Source organism: Anopheles stephensi, chromosome 2, assembly GCF_013141755.1.
Source record: "Anopheles stephensi strain Indian chromosome 2, UCI_ANSTEP_V1.0, whole genome shotgun sequence".
Lineage (NCBI taxonomy): Eukaryota > Metazoa > Arthropoda > Insecta > Diptera > Culicidae > Anopheles > Anopheles stephensi.
Genome location: NC_050202.1, coordinates 89,070,845 through 89,092,584, shown reverse-complemented (window position 1 = coordinate 89,092,584; position 21,740 = coordinate 89,070,845). Strand labels below are relative to the sequence as shown.

The following is a 21,740-nucleotide window of genomic DNA, read 5'->3' as shown; positions in this document are numbered from 1 at the left end:
TCGCGCGATGGTCAGTGCCGAGGCGCACAAGAATTAAGCCGATTGGCGCGCTTTTGCAAGCCGGCGATTATCATTCTGCGCTCATCTTGTGAGCTTGTGTGTGTGTGTGTGACTTTGGACAAGCTTAACGAAAACGCATTTCCCATGCTTATTTAATTTGTCGTTAACTTTACCTTCTTTTAGCACTTCTTCAATTCTGCTCAAGTACGAGACAAATCGCGTCCGTTGTTTCTTGGAGCTTAGAGTCGCTGGTTTACAGAAGTCCTCACAAAATGGTTAAAATTTTGGGCCGAAGGACACACAACCGTCCGGCGGGCGTACGGAAACCGGTTCCGATGGTTTGCTGGCCAACCGTCGTCATAATTTTTCGCTGTCAGATCGTTAAAACCGATTTTGCATAAATGAGCCGCAAAGGCGCTGAGGGTGTCCGGACCTCACCGGGGCATGTACAGCAAAACAGAAAAACCTGCTCGCGGTCCTGCCGAAGAAGAGGGAACTAAGATTTTTAGCCCGGCTGCAGGTTGACACCGGTGTCGTGTCAAACCCGATACCCTGGCGACGATGTGCCATGCCATGCCGAGCGACTGAAGCCTGTGGGAAGCGAGAAGGAATAAAAGACTCCTCCCGGGACACTTCGGGGTGTGGATGATGTTTAATGCAAATTTATTTCGCTATCTTCCCCACCGTTCGCACACTCGCATCTCGGTTGGAGTTGCATCAGGACTTGGGCGGCTTGGGTTGCTTTGTCCTTCGGGTGATGCAGCACCGGGCAACGCGAACCCACCAAAGAACCGGCCCCCGAGAGTTTGACATCATCACATGAATGGATTCTTAAATGAGGCGATTTTTCAGCGATCGTTCCTTTCGGTCGGTCCCGATATCACGGCCCACAGTGGGATCGGTAAATTGACTCTGCCGAGAGGGACGAACGTGAGGGAACGTGCGTACGTTCTTCGGACCGGCCGTTATCATGTTACGCCAGTGTACAAGTCAATTGCGACGATATTGACATGAAAAATGGAACGTCTTATGTACGGCGACAGCGAAGGAAGCGCAAACGCTTGGGAAAGGATCGCTACAGGCTATCGCTCCCCCCTTTAACGCTACCTGTTTGTGAGCTACACCGACACTGAGCGGGTTTTTATCTTGAGAGCGTGCAAAATATTGATGTCCATTCGATCAGATAATCTGTATTAAATGGATCGCAGAATAATGTTCCGGCTTAATTATTTTGGGTTATTATCGCAAAATTGTTACGCATTGATTTACGCATTGTTTTTAGTGCCCGCTGGGGAAGTCTCGCTTTTGACAGTTCGAAGCAAAAAACGTAACTCGATGCTCGATCATTTCTTCAAATCGATTTAGGAGGAACTATTTATCAGGGCAATGTCATGTTGTACTGTCAGCGTATTTAAACGCACGCATGACGAAAGCATGACGACATGATTGATAGTTACCGATTTGAGTCACGTAGCAGGAAACGCACTGTGACGTATTGTGGATGAGTGTATGGGTGCTGTGACGCTTAGTTTCAAATATTTTGCCATCAGTTTATTAGTCACATTGATAACAGTCTTCTCAGAAGAGAATTTCGTTTTCGAAGCTCCTGAAAGTATGCAATTAAAATGTTTTAATCAATTTGACAGCGTAAGTGAAATATACTTGCATACCTTCAGGAGTGATTGCCACAACAGGAGGCATCGAGCAGTGGAGAGACTTAAACCATTATTTGTATTGAGAGACGTCGATAATCGCCAACATTACACCCCTATGCGTACGCTACTGCACCCTGCAGCGACACAATCAGTAAGGTCATTTATCTCCATCCCTCACTCGCTTCTCCCTGCACTACTTCCATTACTGCAGCACGCCCCCGAAAGAGTTCTGATCCGGTTATTTATACAGGAAAGTGATAACACATCGATATCAGGTTTCCTCGCCTGCAATTGGATTACGTCCCCCCAAAATAACGATTCGGCTCCATCCAACCAACGTGGCCGTCCGGCTTACAATCAACCCCACCGCTTATGACCCATGACATTGCGAAAGTCGTTCAATCAAATGCACCGCCACGATCAACATTCTATTAGCGCGTTCGATTCCGATATGCAACCCATTCACATACCGTGCTGCCGCCGTTTGCCATAAACTGGTTTCGGTACGACATGATTATGGTCAGCATGGAGCCCACCAAGGTGCGCCTTAATCAAGAGCAAACAAACAACCTTCCCCTTCCGCGACCGCGTATCTCGCCCGCCCGCCACGTATTGACTGAGGTGCTCTACACACGGTGCCGGAGCGACAATTAAAAGCAATTATAATCGTAAATTAAGCCTTCCTTTTCTTCTACCGCTCAGGCGCACGTAACAGGTACGCGAGTGCCCTCACGAGAAGGAACTTTACGGGTGGCATGCAGGGTGGCGCTTTTTTAATTTATGCTAACACAAGGCTCGTGTGGTGCCCTAATAGTGGTGACACGGTGGACTTCCGATCGAATGGACCTATGTGAAGTGGCTGTCGAGCTCTTATCTAAGTCCGGACGACTACACTCATGAAGAAGTCGTGCATGGTCTAATGAATGGTCATCCGAGCTAATAGAAGGCATCAAGTGATGGCACGTGAATTTATTGCTGTCACTGCCTTGAACGCGTAGACAAGCACACTCCTTCATCAAAGTGCGACACCATTGCAGTGGGGGTCGTAGCGATGCTAATGCTAGTGATTTGCAAGCGTCATCTCCAGCTTTTAAATGGTACCAAGAATGCACCCTTCGCTACCCGGGCGCTGACATCACTGGTACGATCAAGAATTTTGCGTCTCACATAGATCATCGCGGCCCATCGCAGACGTATCTACTCATCTGGAGCAGCAGTTAATTGCTACACGTTCGGACGTCCCACGCACGCACAAAGGGTTGCGTGCGCGTGCGGGAACTTTGCATTTGCTGACCTACGCAGTACAAACTAATTGCCTCGAATCATAACGAGCGATCGTGTGCGATAATCGAACAAACACGGTCGGCTGTCGATCACCACTGCAGCGTAGTGACACGGGTGCTAATCGTAACTTCAAATAAGCGATATTATGGGCCATCTCCCCACTAGTAAGCGGCCATTAGGTCGAACGTGAAGTCATCGGTTTCACAAATAACCTGCCCGGTAGCGCCACACACACACACCACGGAGCGCGAGGGATCGCTGACCGAATGGAAATGTTGAGGATGGAAGAGGTGAGAGGGAGAGAGTGAGAGAGAAAAAAAATCCCAACATCAGAGCATTCGCCGCATTGACAGCAGCTGTCATGAACTTTTGACACTTGCCATGTGCCCGCGGACCTGCGGGAGAAGCACACGGACTGGGAGTAGGCGGTGCGGTTTTCGGAGCTCATTTTTCATCTCGAGCATATCTAGCGTTGGTGCGGATGCCACCCAGCAAGACAAATGATGAGACCAGGCGGGGAGGACCCACAACCTGTGGACAGCTTGCAAATTTGTCCAGCACAAAATGTCTACAACGAAACCGTTTTGTTTTGCACGAGAAAGCGGTGTGTCCGTCCTCAGCACCTGATACACTATAGACACGTTTCAAGGGTTGAAATTGATCATATTTAAATGTCAAATTACGATCCCCACAAAAACTGTCCATCAGGTCTCCCCGCTCGGTTGGTTCCAAGAAACGGACGCAAAACGAGCGAGCAGGCAGTGTCATTAACCTGGGAAAGGAAATCCAATTTCAACTTCATCATTGCTCGCAGATCAATAATTCAAAGAGCGGGAACCGGTTCTAAGGCAGGGCAGGGTTGCCGCGTTAGCTATCAATCATTGATGACCACCACCATCGCCCATGATTCGTCGTCGTAGGGCATCAGAATGCCACACCCGAAACGGAAAGGAACTCCCAGGTTCTCCCGGGTTGGGTAACGACCTCCAGCAACATAAGTTTGCACCGTTCGTGACACCGTTTTCAAGCTCCCGAAGAATGACCTTGTGGAATGCATAATATCAAAAATAATGTTGAAGCGAACTTCCCCCCGGCAGGACTTCTCCACCTTTTCCTTCCGTGTAGTGCAAAATCTGGAAAAGCGATCCGAAAGCAATCAAGTGCCAAAGGAATGTACAAGGCCCTTGGAGGTCGTGGTCGAACCGGTCGAGAAGCGATACTTCTGATGAGCATGACCAGGCCCGTTTGCCTCCGAAATGCTGAACGGACGGAAAAAGCTGAAAAGCTTTTAAAATCAAAACATTATCAAATGAGCTTTCCTCGGGCTACCTTTCCCCGGGATAAGAGATTTTCATAGAGGCCAATAAAACGCAGCAGAGGCAGAGCAGAAGCGAACGGAGAAGGTGTGTCCATTAAAACTCATCAGGGCTAATGATTGGGTCGCGTGTCCCTCCGCCCGTGCCCTCTCGCTCTCTTGCACTCTCCATCGTCACCGGCAAGAGTAATTAAGGCAGTGGCCCTTTAAAAGTGGGAAATAAAAATGGGAGCCATTTCCAAACCATTCCTCAGCTCAACGTGTCGGCCCGGTGTCCGATGGGAAAATGGTAATTTGACACTTTCTGCGGTAAATCCGCTCCTAAAAAGGATCGTTTGTCGTGTCACACCGCCCCATTGGTTTTGGGACATTCGTAGATTTGTTGCAGAAATTTGCAACAGGCCTTCCAGACAGATGGTCCCGCTCGAGTCAGCCTTAGCACTGCGTGACCGCTCGGTCGGGGATTGTTTCGTGAACTATTTAATGTGTACATCGCACCGTCTCGCGGATCGTGCCGCAACGATCTTGAGCAATGAGGTTTCTGTTTGCGGTGAGTCATGCGGCGGTCCCGGAGTCTTCGCCACTTCTTATGGATTTAATTTATGCTAAAGATGGCAATAACGGGCTGGCACGGTATCATGTCTAGCCATTATTGGATACGCCATTTTGCACAACCTTCGCCCGTTTCCGTAATTTGTTTTCCCGACGCTCGCAAATGCCTCGCAAAACGGAACCGAGAGGATTTATTGATCGCACTTACTGGCTGATTTACTATTTGGAAGGCGCGAAAATATATGCCCATTTATTTGCTCACTTTAAAGTTGACTTAACATACTTTTTTCCATTTGGGGGTAGTCAATATTTGCACAAGATGATTCAATGCGTGTGTAGATAGTGGCTTAAAGCAACAACCAGGACACAACCCCGTGAAGTAAATTGATTCGAGTGTATCATAAAACGGAGACTCATATAATTACAATTACACTCGTCGCTGTTTTTAAAGCCTTGCCTCTGAAGCATGCTGCCTGGCGGCTAAATGTTGAACCGAGCGAATAAATCACCATCCCCGGACCTATCCCAAAAACCTACCTTCCGCGGGAGCGTATGGGTCAAATCAAATCAAATTACTATCATTAGCCCGTACCCGAGGTGAGGTCGGCCAGTGTGGATGCCACAGGCAGTTGCGGGCATTGGTGGTGGGAAAAGCGTTTAATAATATTAAAATGAGCTGCGATTTCATTTTGAGAAGGTTCGAACCTCCCTCCGGGGGTAGGTATTGAATATCAAGCTCATTAGATTATGCAACAGAGGCCTTTTTGATGGGATGCTTAAAGATTCGTGTGAGAAGGACATTTGATGACAGTTTAAGATGAGAAGCGCGAGCGATACAGGGAGAAGGAGAGAAGGTTAATATGCCACAATTATTCAAAGTTATTCTAATGGTATACTTGAACAGTCGTAAAGATGGGACTGTAAATGATGTGAGCATTTATTTCTAGACGATACTCACTACTTCCAAAGTCTCTTGGCGCTTCTTCGATTAATAGACGAGACTCTTGAGTTATGATACACCAACCCAAGTACGTCTACATTGCTTACATCATACATGTACGTAGCTGGTAGCCCTAAACACCCGCCCAAAGTAAGCATCTTCATCTGGATGGAATTTGCATCTCTCGAGTCTTACATTAACCATATCACCTTCTCCCAACGCAATGTTGGTCTTCATCTTCTGATCGCTCCCGTTGTGCGGCAAGCACCGAGCAGCCAAACATTACAACTATTATTTGCCATCCCAGCAACTGGCCAATTTCATCTTCAAACCGGGAGGATTTGAACTTTACAGCTGCCTTCTTGGAGAGAGAAAGAGAGAAAGACAGCAAGAGAAGTAAAAAAGCTAGCGGCGCCGCCGGCTCTAGAACCGCATCTCATGCTAGAAACGAACGATTGGCTAATGGCTAAAAATAAGTCCAAGTCATGCTAGAGCAATGTGCGCAAATGATGCCCCACACCAGGGATGCTGGAGTTTCGGGAATGAAAGGTATATCTAATTAGCTTGCTACTTTCCAGACAACCGACAACCGGGTCCGTGTTCCAAAGTGATCGCGTGTGTATCTGTGTATCTTCTTTTTCGGGCCGATTCTTCAGACAGGTAAGAAGAGATTTTTCTATTACGCTTGCAGATATTACATCCCTTTGCACAATGGAAGACATTTGCGATGATTACCCGTGCGAAGAATAGAGGGTTGATTAATTTTGTAAACCCCTCATAAACAATTAGTTTAACGATTGCATACAGCAATTCATCTTGAGGACACTCAGCACGTCCTCTTCGCGTACGATCACTACTGTAAGCGCATTTTCCCCCTCAACAAAATGGTTGTAAACAGGAAATAAATCCTCGTGCTCCCAAGCGGAAGCACACAAACCCTCGACGACCTCGAAGTGAATTGCCACCGTTAGGCATCCCCGAATGCCTGCAAATGCACCCAGAATGTCCCACCTCGAACAACCTCAACATTATCATAATCACTGTGCGCACACCTGGACCCTGGGTAAGTGTGAATGGTACCGTCTGTTCTGGTCTCACCTGGCATCGTTCAAGATGCGAGTAGTTGCGGGTTGTCACAATCGATCCATCAACGTTGCTGTTTATCCGTTGCTTGCGTCCCGCCGTGTTTGGTTGGTGGTAACTCAGGACACGCGAGTCCTTGTCACGTTTGTCAGCGCAGACATTCGCGTGCGCGGGTGCCCATGTTTACGATAACACAAGCGTGAGATGGTTTCGCACATTCCAGCACACCAGCAAATTGATTGATGAGTGTGGGCTTACATGGGCGAGCATAAGAACCAATTCCGAGTGTCAGTGGGACACGTCGAATGTGGGGTGTTGTTTAAAGTTGACATTGGTTTTCCGTTGTCACCATTAGCTCTGCCTCGAGAATAACAAGCAAGCCTTGTTTTTCTGGCGCCTCTTGCGGGAGTTGAAGGGAAGGACCGTTCGGAACACAAAAGACCGATCCTCGGAGGATCAGACACGATTTCGCTTATCTACATCGAATTTAATGCATCTTCAAGGACAGGTGCCGTAAAGACGTGCCCAAAACGTGCTTCTCCACAAGCATGAAATGATAGTTCTTACGTAAAGATCGAGAGATCTCTGGCTGTACCAAACTCTGACAATCTTTGCCTCAGGTAGAAAGGCCTCACGCTAGGGATTCGGTATTCTAGGAACGCGCCAGGCCAGAAGCAGCTAACCTGCGCCCGACCTAAAACCGACGCCCAGCCTTCGTTAGCGTTACCGAGGATCGCACACACAATGTGTTTGCCGTGTCATAAAATCATAAATTCATTTCCGTTCCTATAAGCTTCCGAGAGGGTTTCTTCGCATGTTTTTGTCTTATATTGTTAGCGCAGACTTAACAACGACGGGCAGCGGGAATTCAAAAAAAAAAGTTAGATCTGAGATGATTTGTTTTTTCTTCACGATTTGGTGCTTTTTTGCATAACCTTATACTGATGCTGATCAGGAATGTGTTTCCAATCAAGCAAAGGGTGGTCGTGTGCGCTCGGGGTGTGTTTTCCGGCTCGCTTCGAAAGGAAATGAAGCTTTAGCGAAGATTAATGTTTGATTCACGATGAGGTATTTATTTTTTTCTTCCTACCCAAGTTAAGATAAATAATTATTTAAAGCGAACAAAGTTGCACACACTAGTCGTTCATTGCGTTATCAAAACTTAACTCTACGCAGCAAATAAATATTTCACATTGTAATTACAGCTCCGCGAACAAGCCGAGTCGTCGAAGAAGTAGAAACAAACACAAGTCAACAAAGCAACATTTTAGCAACGCTAAAACTGACTCGCCAAACAGGAAAAACAAGGCACCAAACTGAAGGGTAAATAACGGCCACAAATGTTAAAATGGCACGAATGACAACATCCATGGGCCCCGGGTCCGGTCAACTAAGGCAAACATATTTCGTTGCGTTTGTTCTTAAGACAACAGGGAGACACACCGACACGGCAGAACCTTCCGAAAAACCCGCACCTTAGCACCTCGAAGGAAGAGGAACACGTCGCAAAGCAAAGCGAGGGTTCCAAATTTCCGTGAGGCGCTGAGACACACGGCTACGGGCAGAACCAGTCAGCAGAGCTAGCACAGTTGGAACGTGATTTGCATGGTTTATTAGTATTTAAGCGTATCGGAGTTTTTCGTTGAAGAATTGAAGATCGTGTAGCTTATGCGGTTGTGTGTATGCGTGTGTGTCTCGGTGCGTCACAAATGTTTGACCGCTTGGGACGCGCATTATCGTATGGGATATGGTGGGGCGGTCTGGGCGATCACCCAGGGCCCAGAGGACTTCCCCTGAGAACGGTTTTAAAATCGTTGCGGTTAAGATGTAAAAAGTGCCTCCACAATTCCTTCTCATTCTTCTCGAGGAACCGCGTGCGTGTGTATACAGACGTTAAAACATAATTTGTGCTTCTTGGAAGTTGGGCGAATCGTTTTCCCGCTTTGTTTTGTACAAAATTTGACAGGTGTGATTAATTGCGCAGGGTTTTTTTTTGTGGACGCGGGACTGCTGGTCTAAGCTGATTAAGCGGCTAAAGATGGTGGTTCCCGGGCTGGTATCGCCCGAAGGGGGTTGTTTGAGGAACCGGGCCGGAATGTTTCCATCCATCCCGCATGCGATGGGTGTGGACTAAGGAAACAGTAGCTCCAAGTTGAGTTGAGTTGGTATGTCAGCAAAACAACACACACACAAGAACTTGGAGTTGTCATTGCTCAATAAGACTGAAGAAACGTTTGTTGAAGTTTGCCCCACTTGTCTCGGGGGGGGGGGGGGGGGACGCAATCGCCCGCTGGCGTCTCATTCGACTGACATTAATTAATTGAATCACATACGCGCACAGAGAGAGAGATTGGCGAAAAAAAAAGGATCTCATTCACATATGGGCAACGAACTCATCAGTCGTCTGCAATGCCCGTTGAAGTCAAAAGATGTATCTTTGCAAACAACAAAAACCAGGCAGTTGAGGCATACGCAAATTGAATTCCTCTTGAATGGAGATGGTGTTTTGTGGAGGTCTCAGAACGAAAACAAAACAGAAAACGCGAAGTATCTTGACTTCGTGCCTTCAAGTCTTCAAACTACGTCATCAGTGGCAGCCAGGCTGCAGGCACATTAATTCGACTGGAATATAATGCACACCATGTGCATCACAACTGTTGTGTCTCGCCAAATTCCCAAACTCCAAACACGTCAAACCAAAGCACCGACCAGATCAAGCATTCGAGACATTGTGTCCTATCCGAGTTGGTGTTGCGTTCGGCTGTTTTAAGTCTTATGGTCCGCCGCAACACACATCAATGACGCGACGCATCGTGCGCGGCAGTAAAAGTGATTAGTAGGTCAGTGGTCGGTTCTGACGGTTCTGCGATCTCTAGTGGGTGGATGTGCTGGGTATCTCTCCCTGTCTCGGGACGTTGTCCATGTTGTACTGCACATGTCGTGAAAGTGGTACCGATGTTGTGTTTTTATGGTCAAACATCTAACCACTGAGATCTAGATTGATGGCGTACCGTACGATCCGGTGTAGTTACACTTTCCTTTTCGATTCGGAAACATGCATGGGAAAAGATGATGCATTTCATTAGTTATTTTCCTACAAACTATCGACAAACCCGGGCAGATGATGCACCCTACGAAAATAGTACAATATTTTCCCAAAAAACACTAATGCTTCACATTTATATTCCCAGGCTCGCGATGTGGTTCGTGCTGTTTGGGACGGTGTGTAGAATAGGTTGAATAATTAAATGCATTTGCATGTAAATAAACAGTGCATTTCGCCGCCACGGTATGCGCCTTGGTAGCCAATGTAAACAAAAGCGTCTGCCAACGGAACATCATTCATTCCGTGCTGATCGAAAATACATCGCTCCGGGTTTTCCAGAGGGTTCCAAGTTTTCGACCAAGAAAGAACATGGTTGACATATCTGTTGCGACCCCCCGCCATAGTCGCTTCGTTCGATCGGATGTCGAGTTCGTGGGTTAAAAATTAACACCCTACCGACTCGATGGCGTTCCGTGGCGAGTAAACGATCTGCTGCGCGGTGATGATGCGGGCGCATCCCAACTCTTGTTCCGTTCTGTTCAATTCTCAATCGACCGTACCTTTTTCAGCGTGCTGGAAAGACTGAATGACTGCGAGTTGACTCTTATCATGGTGAGGCTGGATGACTTGCTGACTGGCTGGATTACCCCTCCCGGCCCGTATGTTGTTTTTCTGGGCAAAAACCCTTCGTCTGATGCGTTCTCTAGGGATTACTCTTCACGCGGGACGTGAAGTGGCGAGAATGGGTTCACTCGGGCATCGCCTTGTCACGCTACTGTACGCCGCTTCACTCTCACTCTGCGCTAATCAAGGCAGCACCGTTGCGGGCAGTATTGGGAAGTATTGTGTTTTAGCCCAGCACCGACTCCGATAAGCATTCCATCGACCGTTGTCACTGATAACCGCGAACGAAGACACTCGATGCCTTACTGTGTGGAGTATTCGCGAGCGCGTCCGAACTCGGATCGATTGCGTTCGAGCTGGAGAGTGTTTCGAAAATTGATTTTTAGCCCCGTTTTTATTTTGGTGTCGATTTTTATTTCACCACCTATTCTTTTCCGCTGGGCAATCAACTACACTGACACACACTCACTAGCGCACGCACACACACACACACATGCGACCGGTTGATAAGGGTAGCTGCGAAGGGCCGTACAGACTGGATTGATTGCTACGATAAGGGTTGAGTGTACACTGGGTGTGGGATTTTTTTTTTACGGGGTGGGAAAAGGGTTGTTGTTTTCACGATACTTCAAATTAGTTGGTAGAATCACATTCGAATTTTGCACGCACACACATAGACAGAAACACATTACAGACAGAGGGACGCAAGCGAAGGAACTACCCCACCTGTACCTGGCGGATGACTTCAGCACCACATTCAGCCAATCGATCTGACTGGTTGCGTTGCGCGGTACGAAATATCCACACTGATCAGCGAACGGCAGGATAGTACACAGAACAGACACACCAAAGCACACACGCGAAAGAAGAGAAATTTCACAAAGCACAGAAGAACGCACAGAAACACTACACACTAATTACATGATCTAGGCGTTAGCGAATCTCTTCCCAGCCTGCTCCATCACACGCCACATGCCCACGGTGGCCCAGGATATTTGCTTCCAAAGTCGCGAAACGAGCAGCAACTGGGACACGCGCGCGGCCCTACGTACGTACGATCTGTTCAAAAGTTCCTACGCGAATGAGAGTGAACGGCGTGCTCTCGCGGTCCGTCGGTGGCAGGATGTGTTTCAAAAGCTTCTCCGTGATTCCCCCTACAGCGCCAACGGCAGCGTGTAAAAGCAAGAGTGTCAAACCCATGGGTTGGTGTGCCAGTGGGACGGAGTGCAAAGAACGATGCTTAAAGCAAGTAACTATGTCATTTAGGAGTACTTTTAGTACTTTTAAAATATTTTAAAACATTTTTCTAATATATTTTAAAATCTTATCCTCATACACTTAGTCACATTATTTCGAATTTTCTTTTATAAGAATATTTTTTAATATGATTGATATTATAATCAAGTACTTGAAACTTTTTTGTTGGCAATTAAGCCTGTCTGAATAGATTCCCTCCCCACTTATAAGGGTATAATTTTCGAACTTTTTACTAAAATTATTTTTATATTTATATTTTATAATCATTATAAATAATTATTACAACGATTTCTCAAATTTTTGCTTAACTTTCACCTAAATTTAAGGTGACTCAGTAGCGAAAAGTGAGTGCCGTGATTGGGGGGGGGGGGGGGCATCTATTCAGACTTTAGCACAGACTTTAGCCGTCTATCCTACATAGACCTATGAGGCTTAAGTCTGAATAGACGTCCCCTCAGTTACGGTACTCACTTTTCGCTAATAAGTTACCTCAAATTTAAGTAAAAGTTAAGCGAAAGTGTTAAAAATTGTTTAAATAATATTTTAATATAATTATAAAAAATAAGTGAATAAATAATTACAGTTAAAAGTCTGAAAAAGATACACTTTTGCGGAACTCACCTGTAAAAATGAGTGCCCGTGAGTGGGGGGAGGGCATCTTTTCAGACTTTAGCCAAAATATAATTCATGTATCATTACAGATATTTCTTTAACACAAGATTCCATAGAGGCTATTGGAGACATAAATTGATTAAGCCCGAAATTTAACAACAAATAACCTCGTCCAGGCTTTCGCTAAATATTCCCAGATGGTTTATGAGAGTATGGCACTGGAGATTACTTATTAAGACACTTTTTGTCGAAGAGAATACGTCATAAGTTGGTAGCAGCACTATTTGCTTACACGAGTACGCACCAATATCAAATCCCATGAGGAAACGTTTGAATGACCGACTATTCGGCTATAATCAATTTTATTCAAGAAACCCAGTAAAGGCACGTTAAGAACGTTTGCAATTGTTCCGTCAATGAAGAATTGTCGTATTACCATTTGTGATAATGGAAAGATTATAGAGATTTTCGACTTACTCAACTATCTCATAGCACTTAGTCTGCAAATCAAAAATAGACCACGGATTTGAAGTGAAAATTACAAATTAAAATCAAAATGAAAACTCAATGTGCAATTGATTTAGTCTTTTTCGTCTGAGAGAGAATCGACAAGCGAATTGAACAGATCGTGAGTTCGACACCCTTGACATAGGGCGATCAGGCGTTCCCTCTCCGCTGCAAACGCACCCCTCACACCCTACCAACCTTTTTCCCTTAAAAACTCTCTCTCTATCTCTCGCTCTCCGTTCTTTCTTGTTCCCTCTTCTTCGCCTTAACTCTTCCGCTGCTAAACCAATCCCTAACCCACATGTGTGTTCCGCGCTTAACGCCTGGGAAGGCCTGCAAGCCGACACGTTTTACAACATCGATGAGCCTCCAAGATGAGCCTCTTTTCGCGGATCGGTTTCATTGCCCTTTTTTTCGTGCGCCTGATTCGGTGTTTTATTTTCTCCCCCACATCCTTCGGTAAGTGTGTTGCGTTCGGCAGCCGTCCGCGTGTTTCTGGCGCGGAGCTGCTGGGCTCTGTTCGTTTTTTTTTGTTTTCGGTGAATTGGCGTTGCACCGCACTCCTAGAGACCTACAGGTTCGGATCATTTCTTTTAATGGACGAAAGTTTATCCATGGGTCCGATGACAAGCAACCAGGCGAGCGAGCAAGCGAACGGGACTGTGCAAAAAGTACAAAAAACCCGCTGACCGCGATCACGTTAAGCGTGTTAAGAAGGGTTGCGCAGAGAAGGAAAGAGACACAAACAGTAAGAGAGAGAGAGAAAGAGAGACAAGGTAAAGAAGCGAAGAGTTTACGGTTCTTGCTGACTCTTGCCATTCTTCGGAGCCATTATACGAGCCAGTGGTACTTCGGTTTGCAAAAACACAAAAAACGCACACATACCCACACATACAAGCATAGCACTTATGTCGCAACCCTTCCGCGGTTGGATAAACTCCTTCGTAATTTTCTTGCTTTTCCAATCTCCACTTGTTCCATTCTATGGAGCTTGCTTGCTTTTGCTAGCGTCTAAAATCGCGCACGCAAATCGCTTTCTCACGTGCTCATGACACTTTCCACAGGTACGCGCCAAACAGCTGGACTTTTGGAGGAGGAAGAAGAGAAAGAAGGAACCGGGAATCCGATCTTCCGTGGTCCAACGGGGAGATCGATGATGGAAAGAATTCACCGGAAGGTGTACATGTTAGGACGGCGTCCATCATTCGTATGAAAATACTTGCGTGCGTGTTGGGCGCTGGGTTTTGCTGGTGGAACGTTTTCTTTGCCGTGCTCCTTTGGCGAATTCTCCAGCCACGATTGATAGCGGCCCACAGCCGATCTCAAGTGAGCTCTGGTGGAAGGTTGAGCGAAAGATGCCTGTCGAAATGATCGAGTGGCAAGTTGCAAGAGGGCTTTGAAGCATTCGCCAAAGAAACGGTCCCTCGGGTCAATATGACGATTTTGAGCGAATGGAAGGCGTGTAAACGTTGCCATTCCTTTTCCAGCCAGTTCCAGCCAAAAAGTAAACAAATGCGTTTGTATCAAGTGTTTGCCCGTAATGACTTCTTTATCGGGCTTGGTGCACGTGAAACGAATTGCTTCACGATACCACTTACGGCGACGGTTAATTGCGTTGCAAATTGTACTTTCGACACATAGCGCACCCTGGCAAACGAGCTCGATCTGTGACGGTCAAGGGCAATGAAATGAAGCTGGGTCCGTAGCGTACGTGTTAATATTTGCCAGTTACTAGTTCTGGCCCTTTGCTCTTAAAATCGCTTAAGCTGTTGATGCCAACAAAGAAACTACAAATTACTGTGGAAGCTGATGCAGAAGCGAACGACGCGCCCGCTATTAATAGGACGGGCAAAACAAGAGATCATCTCAAAAATAAAATTCACCCTCATTTCCTCTGTCCCCTCGGAACAGCTGTTCCGTTTAATAACCGTGCACCGAACCGTCTCACTGGCAGCTCGGGTGGCGGGTTTGCAAATTTCGCACTTACGGTAGGGCGTAGTAGCACGGCGCTGATTCATCCTTCAGGCGAGGCGCCTTGTTTAACGCTTTCAGCTGGCAAAGCAAGGATGACAGCCGTTTCCCCGGTTCGCTGATTATCGATTTTCCAATCGAATAAATAAGTAAACAACACACAAGGGATAAGTGTTGTCCGCCGCGATGTTGGAAACAAGAGATCTGACCAGAAGGATTGGTGCTCTATGATTTATGTCAAGGCCGAGCTAACAATACCGTTGCAGAGCGAGTCAGAATTGCACAAATCCGCACAGCTCCAGTGCGAAGCCGTTGGTGCTTGTTGATCGCCCTATGATCGTAGGACCATTGCTCCGGGCGACACGTTAATGCAATGTGATGGATGGCAATGCCGGGAATGGAATGGACCCGCCAGTCAACAAGACCTCACCAAACACGCAAGACTACCCCGGCACTGGAATGCCACACCACGGTTGGTGCGAGGATCACAACTTCCACGCTCCACATCTGGAACGCATAAGAGCGTTTATGAACCGATCTGCATCAAAACTGATGCAGGCATGAGCTCATGCACATGGAATGATTATTCCAATCTGCAACTCATCTCACTGCGAATTCCTTGCCTGGGCGATTACATTCTACAATGTTGTCCATTAGAACGCACTCGACGATGACACTGCTTTTAAGCGAGCTTGTCTGACATGCAAACGCCCACCAGAAAACCAGGTGTGGGAAGTTAAAAACTGCACTTCCTTTCTCTCTCTCTCTCCCTCTCTCTTTCTGCTCCAGCTGTGTTGCTTGTGTCCCACTTTCCACCACGGAAAAGTACTTTGGGCGATGTGCGAAATTACAAATTCACGACTCCACACCTAATCAATCATCTCGCTCTCGGTGGAGTGGTGGGAAAGGTGGGTGGGTGGGTGGGTGTTGAGGATGATTTCCCTCCTACTCGATTGGACGATGGCTGGCGCTGAAGATAAAATGAAATTTAATTATTTCATTATATTCACCTTAGGCCGGGCATTCAGGTTGGTGGGCTGCGTTGTCATTAGGATGTGTTTTCCCGAAGTTTTCTCACCAATCCAAGAGATTGGGACTCATTTCGCCACAACCAATTTGATTAGCAAAAGGGACGAACAAAATTGCGAACCTTCGTTATTTGGCCCCTAATATGAAGATAATGTTAATGCATAAATAAGATGTAGTCAAAGAAAATGTATGGGAAAGTATTGGAAGAGACTTTCTCCCGCTGGGAGGTATCTTGGAGACTCGTCCGTGTGAGTCTCGACCTACTGTGTCGTATTGATGGATCGATCTTTGCCTCCACCTAACCTGTCCGCTTCGAATCGATTCTAATTACAAGACGTTGTCAGAAACGCACACACAACTCGCACTCGACATCTGGTTAGCGCTTTTCATGTCAGCTAACAAGACATTCTTTCTATGCCACACGAAACTAAAATAGCTCCTTCTCTCCTTCTCCTTCTCTTTGTCCAGGTTTTTGCGATTAATAATTCAATGTTTTTCCGCCGTACGGAGATTAGCAGAAGCCAAGACATTACGACGACAGGCAGCCGTCATAGTTTTCATCGGGCTCGGGCGCATCATCATCATCGTCATGATCACCGCATTCTTCGCCAAGCCATCAATTTAGCGTGGAAAATGCACGGTTGGCGTTTTGTTGCGCCCTGTCAAAAATAGCACGAGCCATGTCAAACAACGTCCCGATCCTGCTGCCATCCCGAGTCGAGGTTTTCGGGGAAGAGCATCGGAGAGGGGTTTTTTTTTGTTGTTGCTGCCTTTAACCACTGCCGAGAATTCCAGGGAACGCGACCGGGGATAATAAATATTCGCCCGTTTGGGGGTATCGGGAGGAACCAGAAACATAAAAGCCACATGTCAGCGCGGCGTACGATGAATCAAAATGATTCAATCAAAATAGATTATATGTGGTAGGAGATTCCCGCTTCCATTGCGAATCGGCGGTTGCTGAAGAGTACGAAAGTTCACTGTGCTAAGCGTACCCTGTGCTAAGTACCTCGTACTCAGTGTAACGGAAGAAGAGACACATAATTACCGCTGGGCCCCGCGCGAAAGCAACATCCCAGAGGATGCTAAACGAGGTGTCTGGCAGGATTTTATTGCACCTCGAATGGCGCGAGCCTCCCCGAGCGGAGTTGCCTACCATGATTAGACGCAGTCGCTCTTGGCCTTCTTGGCAGCGTCTTGGCCCGGGTATGTGCAGATTAGTGCCCGGCAAGTCGACCGGGCCCACCTATAAACCGGTACAGTGGGAAGGGTTCGATCTAATCTTTCACTCGATTCTGCCAAAGGTCGTGCTGTGAGATTGGTTTGCCGAAAGGCGAGTTTCGCCGTTTCTGATCGGTTAATAGGTGGCCAAAGACCCAGCAATCTAGCCTTCCAGGCGGGAAAGAAAGAATGTATCGCCATCGCCTCCAGTTGCAAGACGGTTGGGATGAGAATTATTACTCAATCGAACTGAAGCTCGATGCGGTGAGCAGGTTCTCTGGGTGGAATTGGAAAATTCCCTCCCGACCGAAATCATTTTACAACACTCATTTCCAACTGACCATCCTACCGGGTTGGAGTTTTCCTCTCGCCGTGGAGTACACCGGGCGGGAAAAAAATTAAGGTCACGTGAAACGTTAAACATTGGAATGCGAGAGAGAGCGAATGCAAACAGGAAAATAGATTTACGACCATCATAAGTATTTTAAATCATTCGTAATTCGCAGCATCTCCCGGTGGACCTGGCCAACGCAGCTCGTTTTACCAAGCTGCCGTGTATGAAGAAGACGATTAATGCTTTCCAATTGGTGGAAGAATATTATGAACCGCTGCTCTGCTGCAAAACAAATGGTTGCACGCAAGCTTGTAAAAACTTAATATAAAACATCCCCCGAAGTAACAGAGCGAGCAAGAGAGAGAGAGAGAGATCGCAAGTAATCACAGCTGACAGCGCCCAGGGAAAACACTGCCATCGATCGTGATCGCGGTGTAGCGGACCTCAAGGATGGTAGTCAAGAAAAAAAAGAGAGACATTTAATGCTTCGCACCACCATTCCACATCGGGCAATTGTACAATAAATTATAATTCTGTCAGTTTATTAGTTTTCGCACATTTGCGCTGTGCTGAGTGTGGCTGGGAAGAGTGCCGTCGTGGCTAGAGTGGCCACACTCGCCGACAGCATCCACGGAAGGTGAAGCACGCACCGTGAGGACATTATCTTAAGTGCCGAGATTCACCGCGTGCGCTTCGGGGTGATTGGGTGCCAAAGTCAACGATTTGTTTATCACCTCCAAGGGGTCGTTCGTGAGAAAGGGTTTGGACGGTGATTGCAACGCACGAGACACGAGATCACGAATAGTGCCCCTTCCCATCCCCTAAAGCGCCACGAATGGCAATGTGCAAAAGCGCGGGATTCCTACCGTTTTGGTGCGTATTTCTCGCTGCCCGCTTTGTGAATTCCGAAGAGCGGGAGTTTGATTAATTATTTGGAAACCAGTTTAAAACACTGACCCCGGCCAGCTGACGTCATCGCGGTAAAATGGCGGTGATGACAGCTACACGATGGTATGGTCGGAGCAATAGTTTGGTGCTGTGGAATGTCATAGCATAAAAATATCCATGACGCTACCGAGAGCAACTAGTGTTTAACCGGCCATTGCGAGTTAAGATCTTCCCCATCATCTTTTACTACGAAATACACCCAGTACGGATCGCTTAAAGATCAGCTCAATAAAATTCGATTCGATCGGATTGGATTGGATGCACACTTCAGTGTTAGCCTAGGGGATTGCGTTTGATGTTGCGTCTGCGCTACTACGGTCGGCGGATGACGGTGACGCAAAGCTTTTGCCAATTTGCAGTACAACCTGTTCAGCCTGGTCGATCGCCCAGCAGCAGCTTAAGAGGTCTCGGCTGATTAATGGTCCACTATCGGGCGGTGCATCGACGAACGAACGATTCCACTTACGGAGTGCGAACTTGTTAATGGGCAGGCGCTGGCGGTGAATGTGATAGCTTTTACGAGACGTACGCTAATCGGTTATGACGGTAGTGATCATTTTTCAAGCCAGTGTGCAACTTCTCGGAGCGCCAATGAATTAAACATGTCTATTACGCTCGCTCGGCATGCACCGGTACGTGCGGAGCGTGTTGCATATCGAATCTGCTCTGGAGCACTGCGTTGGCAAAAGTGTTGGCATTGCCATTTTGAGGAGATTTATCGAATAAAGTTATTAGCATTGACACTGGGTTATACTTACAATAGGTTATTTGACAAACAGCCTTAAATGATCGTTTACTTACGAACTGTGTTTATTGAGCCATTATTAAGAGGTCACTCTTACCTGCAATGAAAAATAGACCATAAAATGATTAGTCAAAAGCTTGATTTATGATTCATTAAAGCTTATGAACGTTAGTTATTTAATTAATTTGACTTCATGACCTCAAAAGGTCTTAGCCTCCTATTGCTGGGTTCTTTGGTTACTCGCAGCTAGATAGCCAGAAAAAGCCAAATCGGTTAAGTAGCTCCAGAACTCTTTTCAGGGATTGAGATCCTTCTTAGACTTAACTCTAGATAAGAATTTTTTATGATCGGTGGACTTCGTATTGATTTACCAATTTGAATGACTATAAATGTTGCGCTTCTGGATATTCATCATGTGCTCAGTCGAGATTTTGTACTTGATCGACAATGTTGTGGAGTCGCACGATACAAGTCTTACTATTGAATTGGTCCACGCTGAGCAAGTTGTTTGTCCTATAGAAAGCTATATCCCTCGCTTCAAACGATTCCATGCGTCTCAGTCAGACTGTTCCTCGAACATTGTTGGCTCTCTAGTGTCATGCACTATTCTTGGCGACTTCAAGGTAAAGCAAGTACTTCAGGTAGCGATTTATTACAGCTAAAACAATAAATAAACTCAAACACATGGTTGATTGCGACCGTGCCGAAAGCATCGCAGGAGGTAAGTACAGCAACACCTTCCCCAAAACCAATACATTTATCATGCACGAAACCGTGTTGCCGAGTTCATGTTTACACAAGCACCGCTGGACGGTGGGCAAGGGCGATGCGGAACAATCCAACAATCGCAACCAGTTGGATGCGTGGGCTGAGCCGTATTTCAAGTTTCCTCCCCCGTTTTTAATTCCTGGCCGATTGCGACAGTGTAAATGTGTGTCTGGGTGGAAAACATTCTTCCGATGCGGGTCGGTTTTCGGTGGCACAGGAATGTGCACGCGATCGTGCACGGATGGTATGGTGGTCGGGTTGCTAGCCGACCAGCCACGTTCGAGCAATTGCATACACACATCAGAGTGTACGAGAGCTCGGAAGGAAGCTGAGTTTAGAAGCAAAACAAAAAAAAATCTCAAAAGCGAACGAACTTGACCGCTTGAAAATTTAAAATCTGTTTACTCGGCGAATAGAAACCGTTAAATACGACTTCCATTCCCGGTTCGCATCCCGCATGGTGAAAAACTGCCCTCCTTCCTAGCCGGATGTGACTGACTGGCTGGCGGTACTGAGTCTTCTGCTCCCAACCATTAAGCAATCGGTTGGCATAATCTCAAGCATGGTCCAACGGTGTGATTCGTGTCGTTTTTCACCATTACGCGAAACCGGGCAGCGGCCAACAACCACCACCATCACCACCACCACCACCACCACCACCACCACCACCACCACCACCACCACTACGACGCACCATTTACCCGAAGGTAAACAGTTAACGCACTTTAATCAACCAGTCAATCAACGGAGCTGTTACCGCTTCAGGATCGTGTTGGTTCTCGGTTCTGTTTCTGGCGGGATGTTGCATAAAAACATTCTCCACCGTGCTGCTATCGGTTACTGGCTGGCCGTATGATGTTCCATTTGCTTCGTGGTGACCTCGAGAACTTGAGCTCGCTCGCTTTAAACTGGCTGCCAGTCGGTAGAACAGGCCCGGATAGGTTAGAGTCTGTGATCTCTCGAGGTCACGTGCTCTAGTGTTTGTTTGTCCGCTTTTGACCGCTGAAGCTATTAAGGGGCGTAGCAAGTAGTCAGGGCGGAAGGATTGTGCAATCGAGCAAGAAATTTGGGAAATTTATGTCCATTTCCTCTATAGCTACCAGATCTTCCCTTTTTCTAAAGCGATTGATGGCAATAAAGCTGGAGGATATAAAACCAGCCCTAACCGGATTCTATCAGTAGCAAACAAACTGCTTCCAAATCAACATCCGTCATGGTTAAAACGGTTTTGCCCCATCCGTGTATCCCAGTCCTGGAGGTCAAGCACAAATGACACTCATTACTCAACACATCTTAAGCACGGCCTGTTGAATCGGTTATTATAAATCACCACCCGGTTTTCGCTTCCATTCATACGCCGACCATTCTGCGGGAGAGCTAACAAACCCGGCAACCCTTTCCAAAAGGAGAAATTGACCTTCGGATTAATTGTGGCTTTCTGTGTGTGTGTGTGTTGTTTGTCCTGGCCCGCGACTCGCACACGATCGCTACCGGAGCTAACTACGCGTACCACCCATGGCGAGATCGAATCTCACCACGCACACACACACGCGGTGCGGAATGTGGTCCCGATGTGGTGCGGACCCCATGGACGGTGGTGGGGTCAGACAAAAGTAGAACAGACACCCGGCATATGCATGCATGGCTTCGGTCGGCGTACGCTTGTGTGCCCGTTGCATCCATGCACTGCATATATGCCAAACGATTTATCGGTGAAAATGCGGGAATGTTTGGCATGAACCCCGGGAGCAAAAAAACCGGACCAGGTCGAACGCGATTAATGTGTCGGGGTTGGATGGGATTGGAGTTCCCGTCTGCGGACCTCCTGCGATGTTTTGGGTGGGAAGAG

At 47.0% G+C, this 21,740-nt stretch overlaps 1 protein-coding gene across 12 annotated transcripts in view; it reads right to left on the bottom strand.

The window, feature by feature from the left end:
* Nucleotides 1–21,740, bottom strand: part of LOC118505144 (tensin-1) — a 151,558-nt gene that overhangs the window by 45,792 nt on the left and 84,026 nt on the right. The window contains exons 1-2 of one of the 12 annotated variants that reach the window (XM_036040512.1): nt 11,421–11,615; nt 10,436–11,069 (exon numbers count right to left, since the gene is read on the bottom strand). The exons of 10 other annotated variants lie outside the window; for them this stretch is intronic. In XM_036040512.1, the coding sequence (XP_035896405.1) occupies nt 10,436–10,486 (51 nt within the window). In that variant the 5' untranslated portion in view covers nt 10,487–11,069; nt 11,421–11,615. Of the gene's footprint in view, nt 1–10,435; nt 11,070–11,420; nt 11,616–21,740 lie in introns of those variants that run through there. One more of the 12 variants, XM_036040513.1, reaches the window with a different exon arrangement.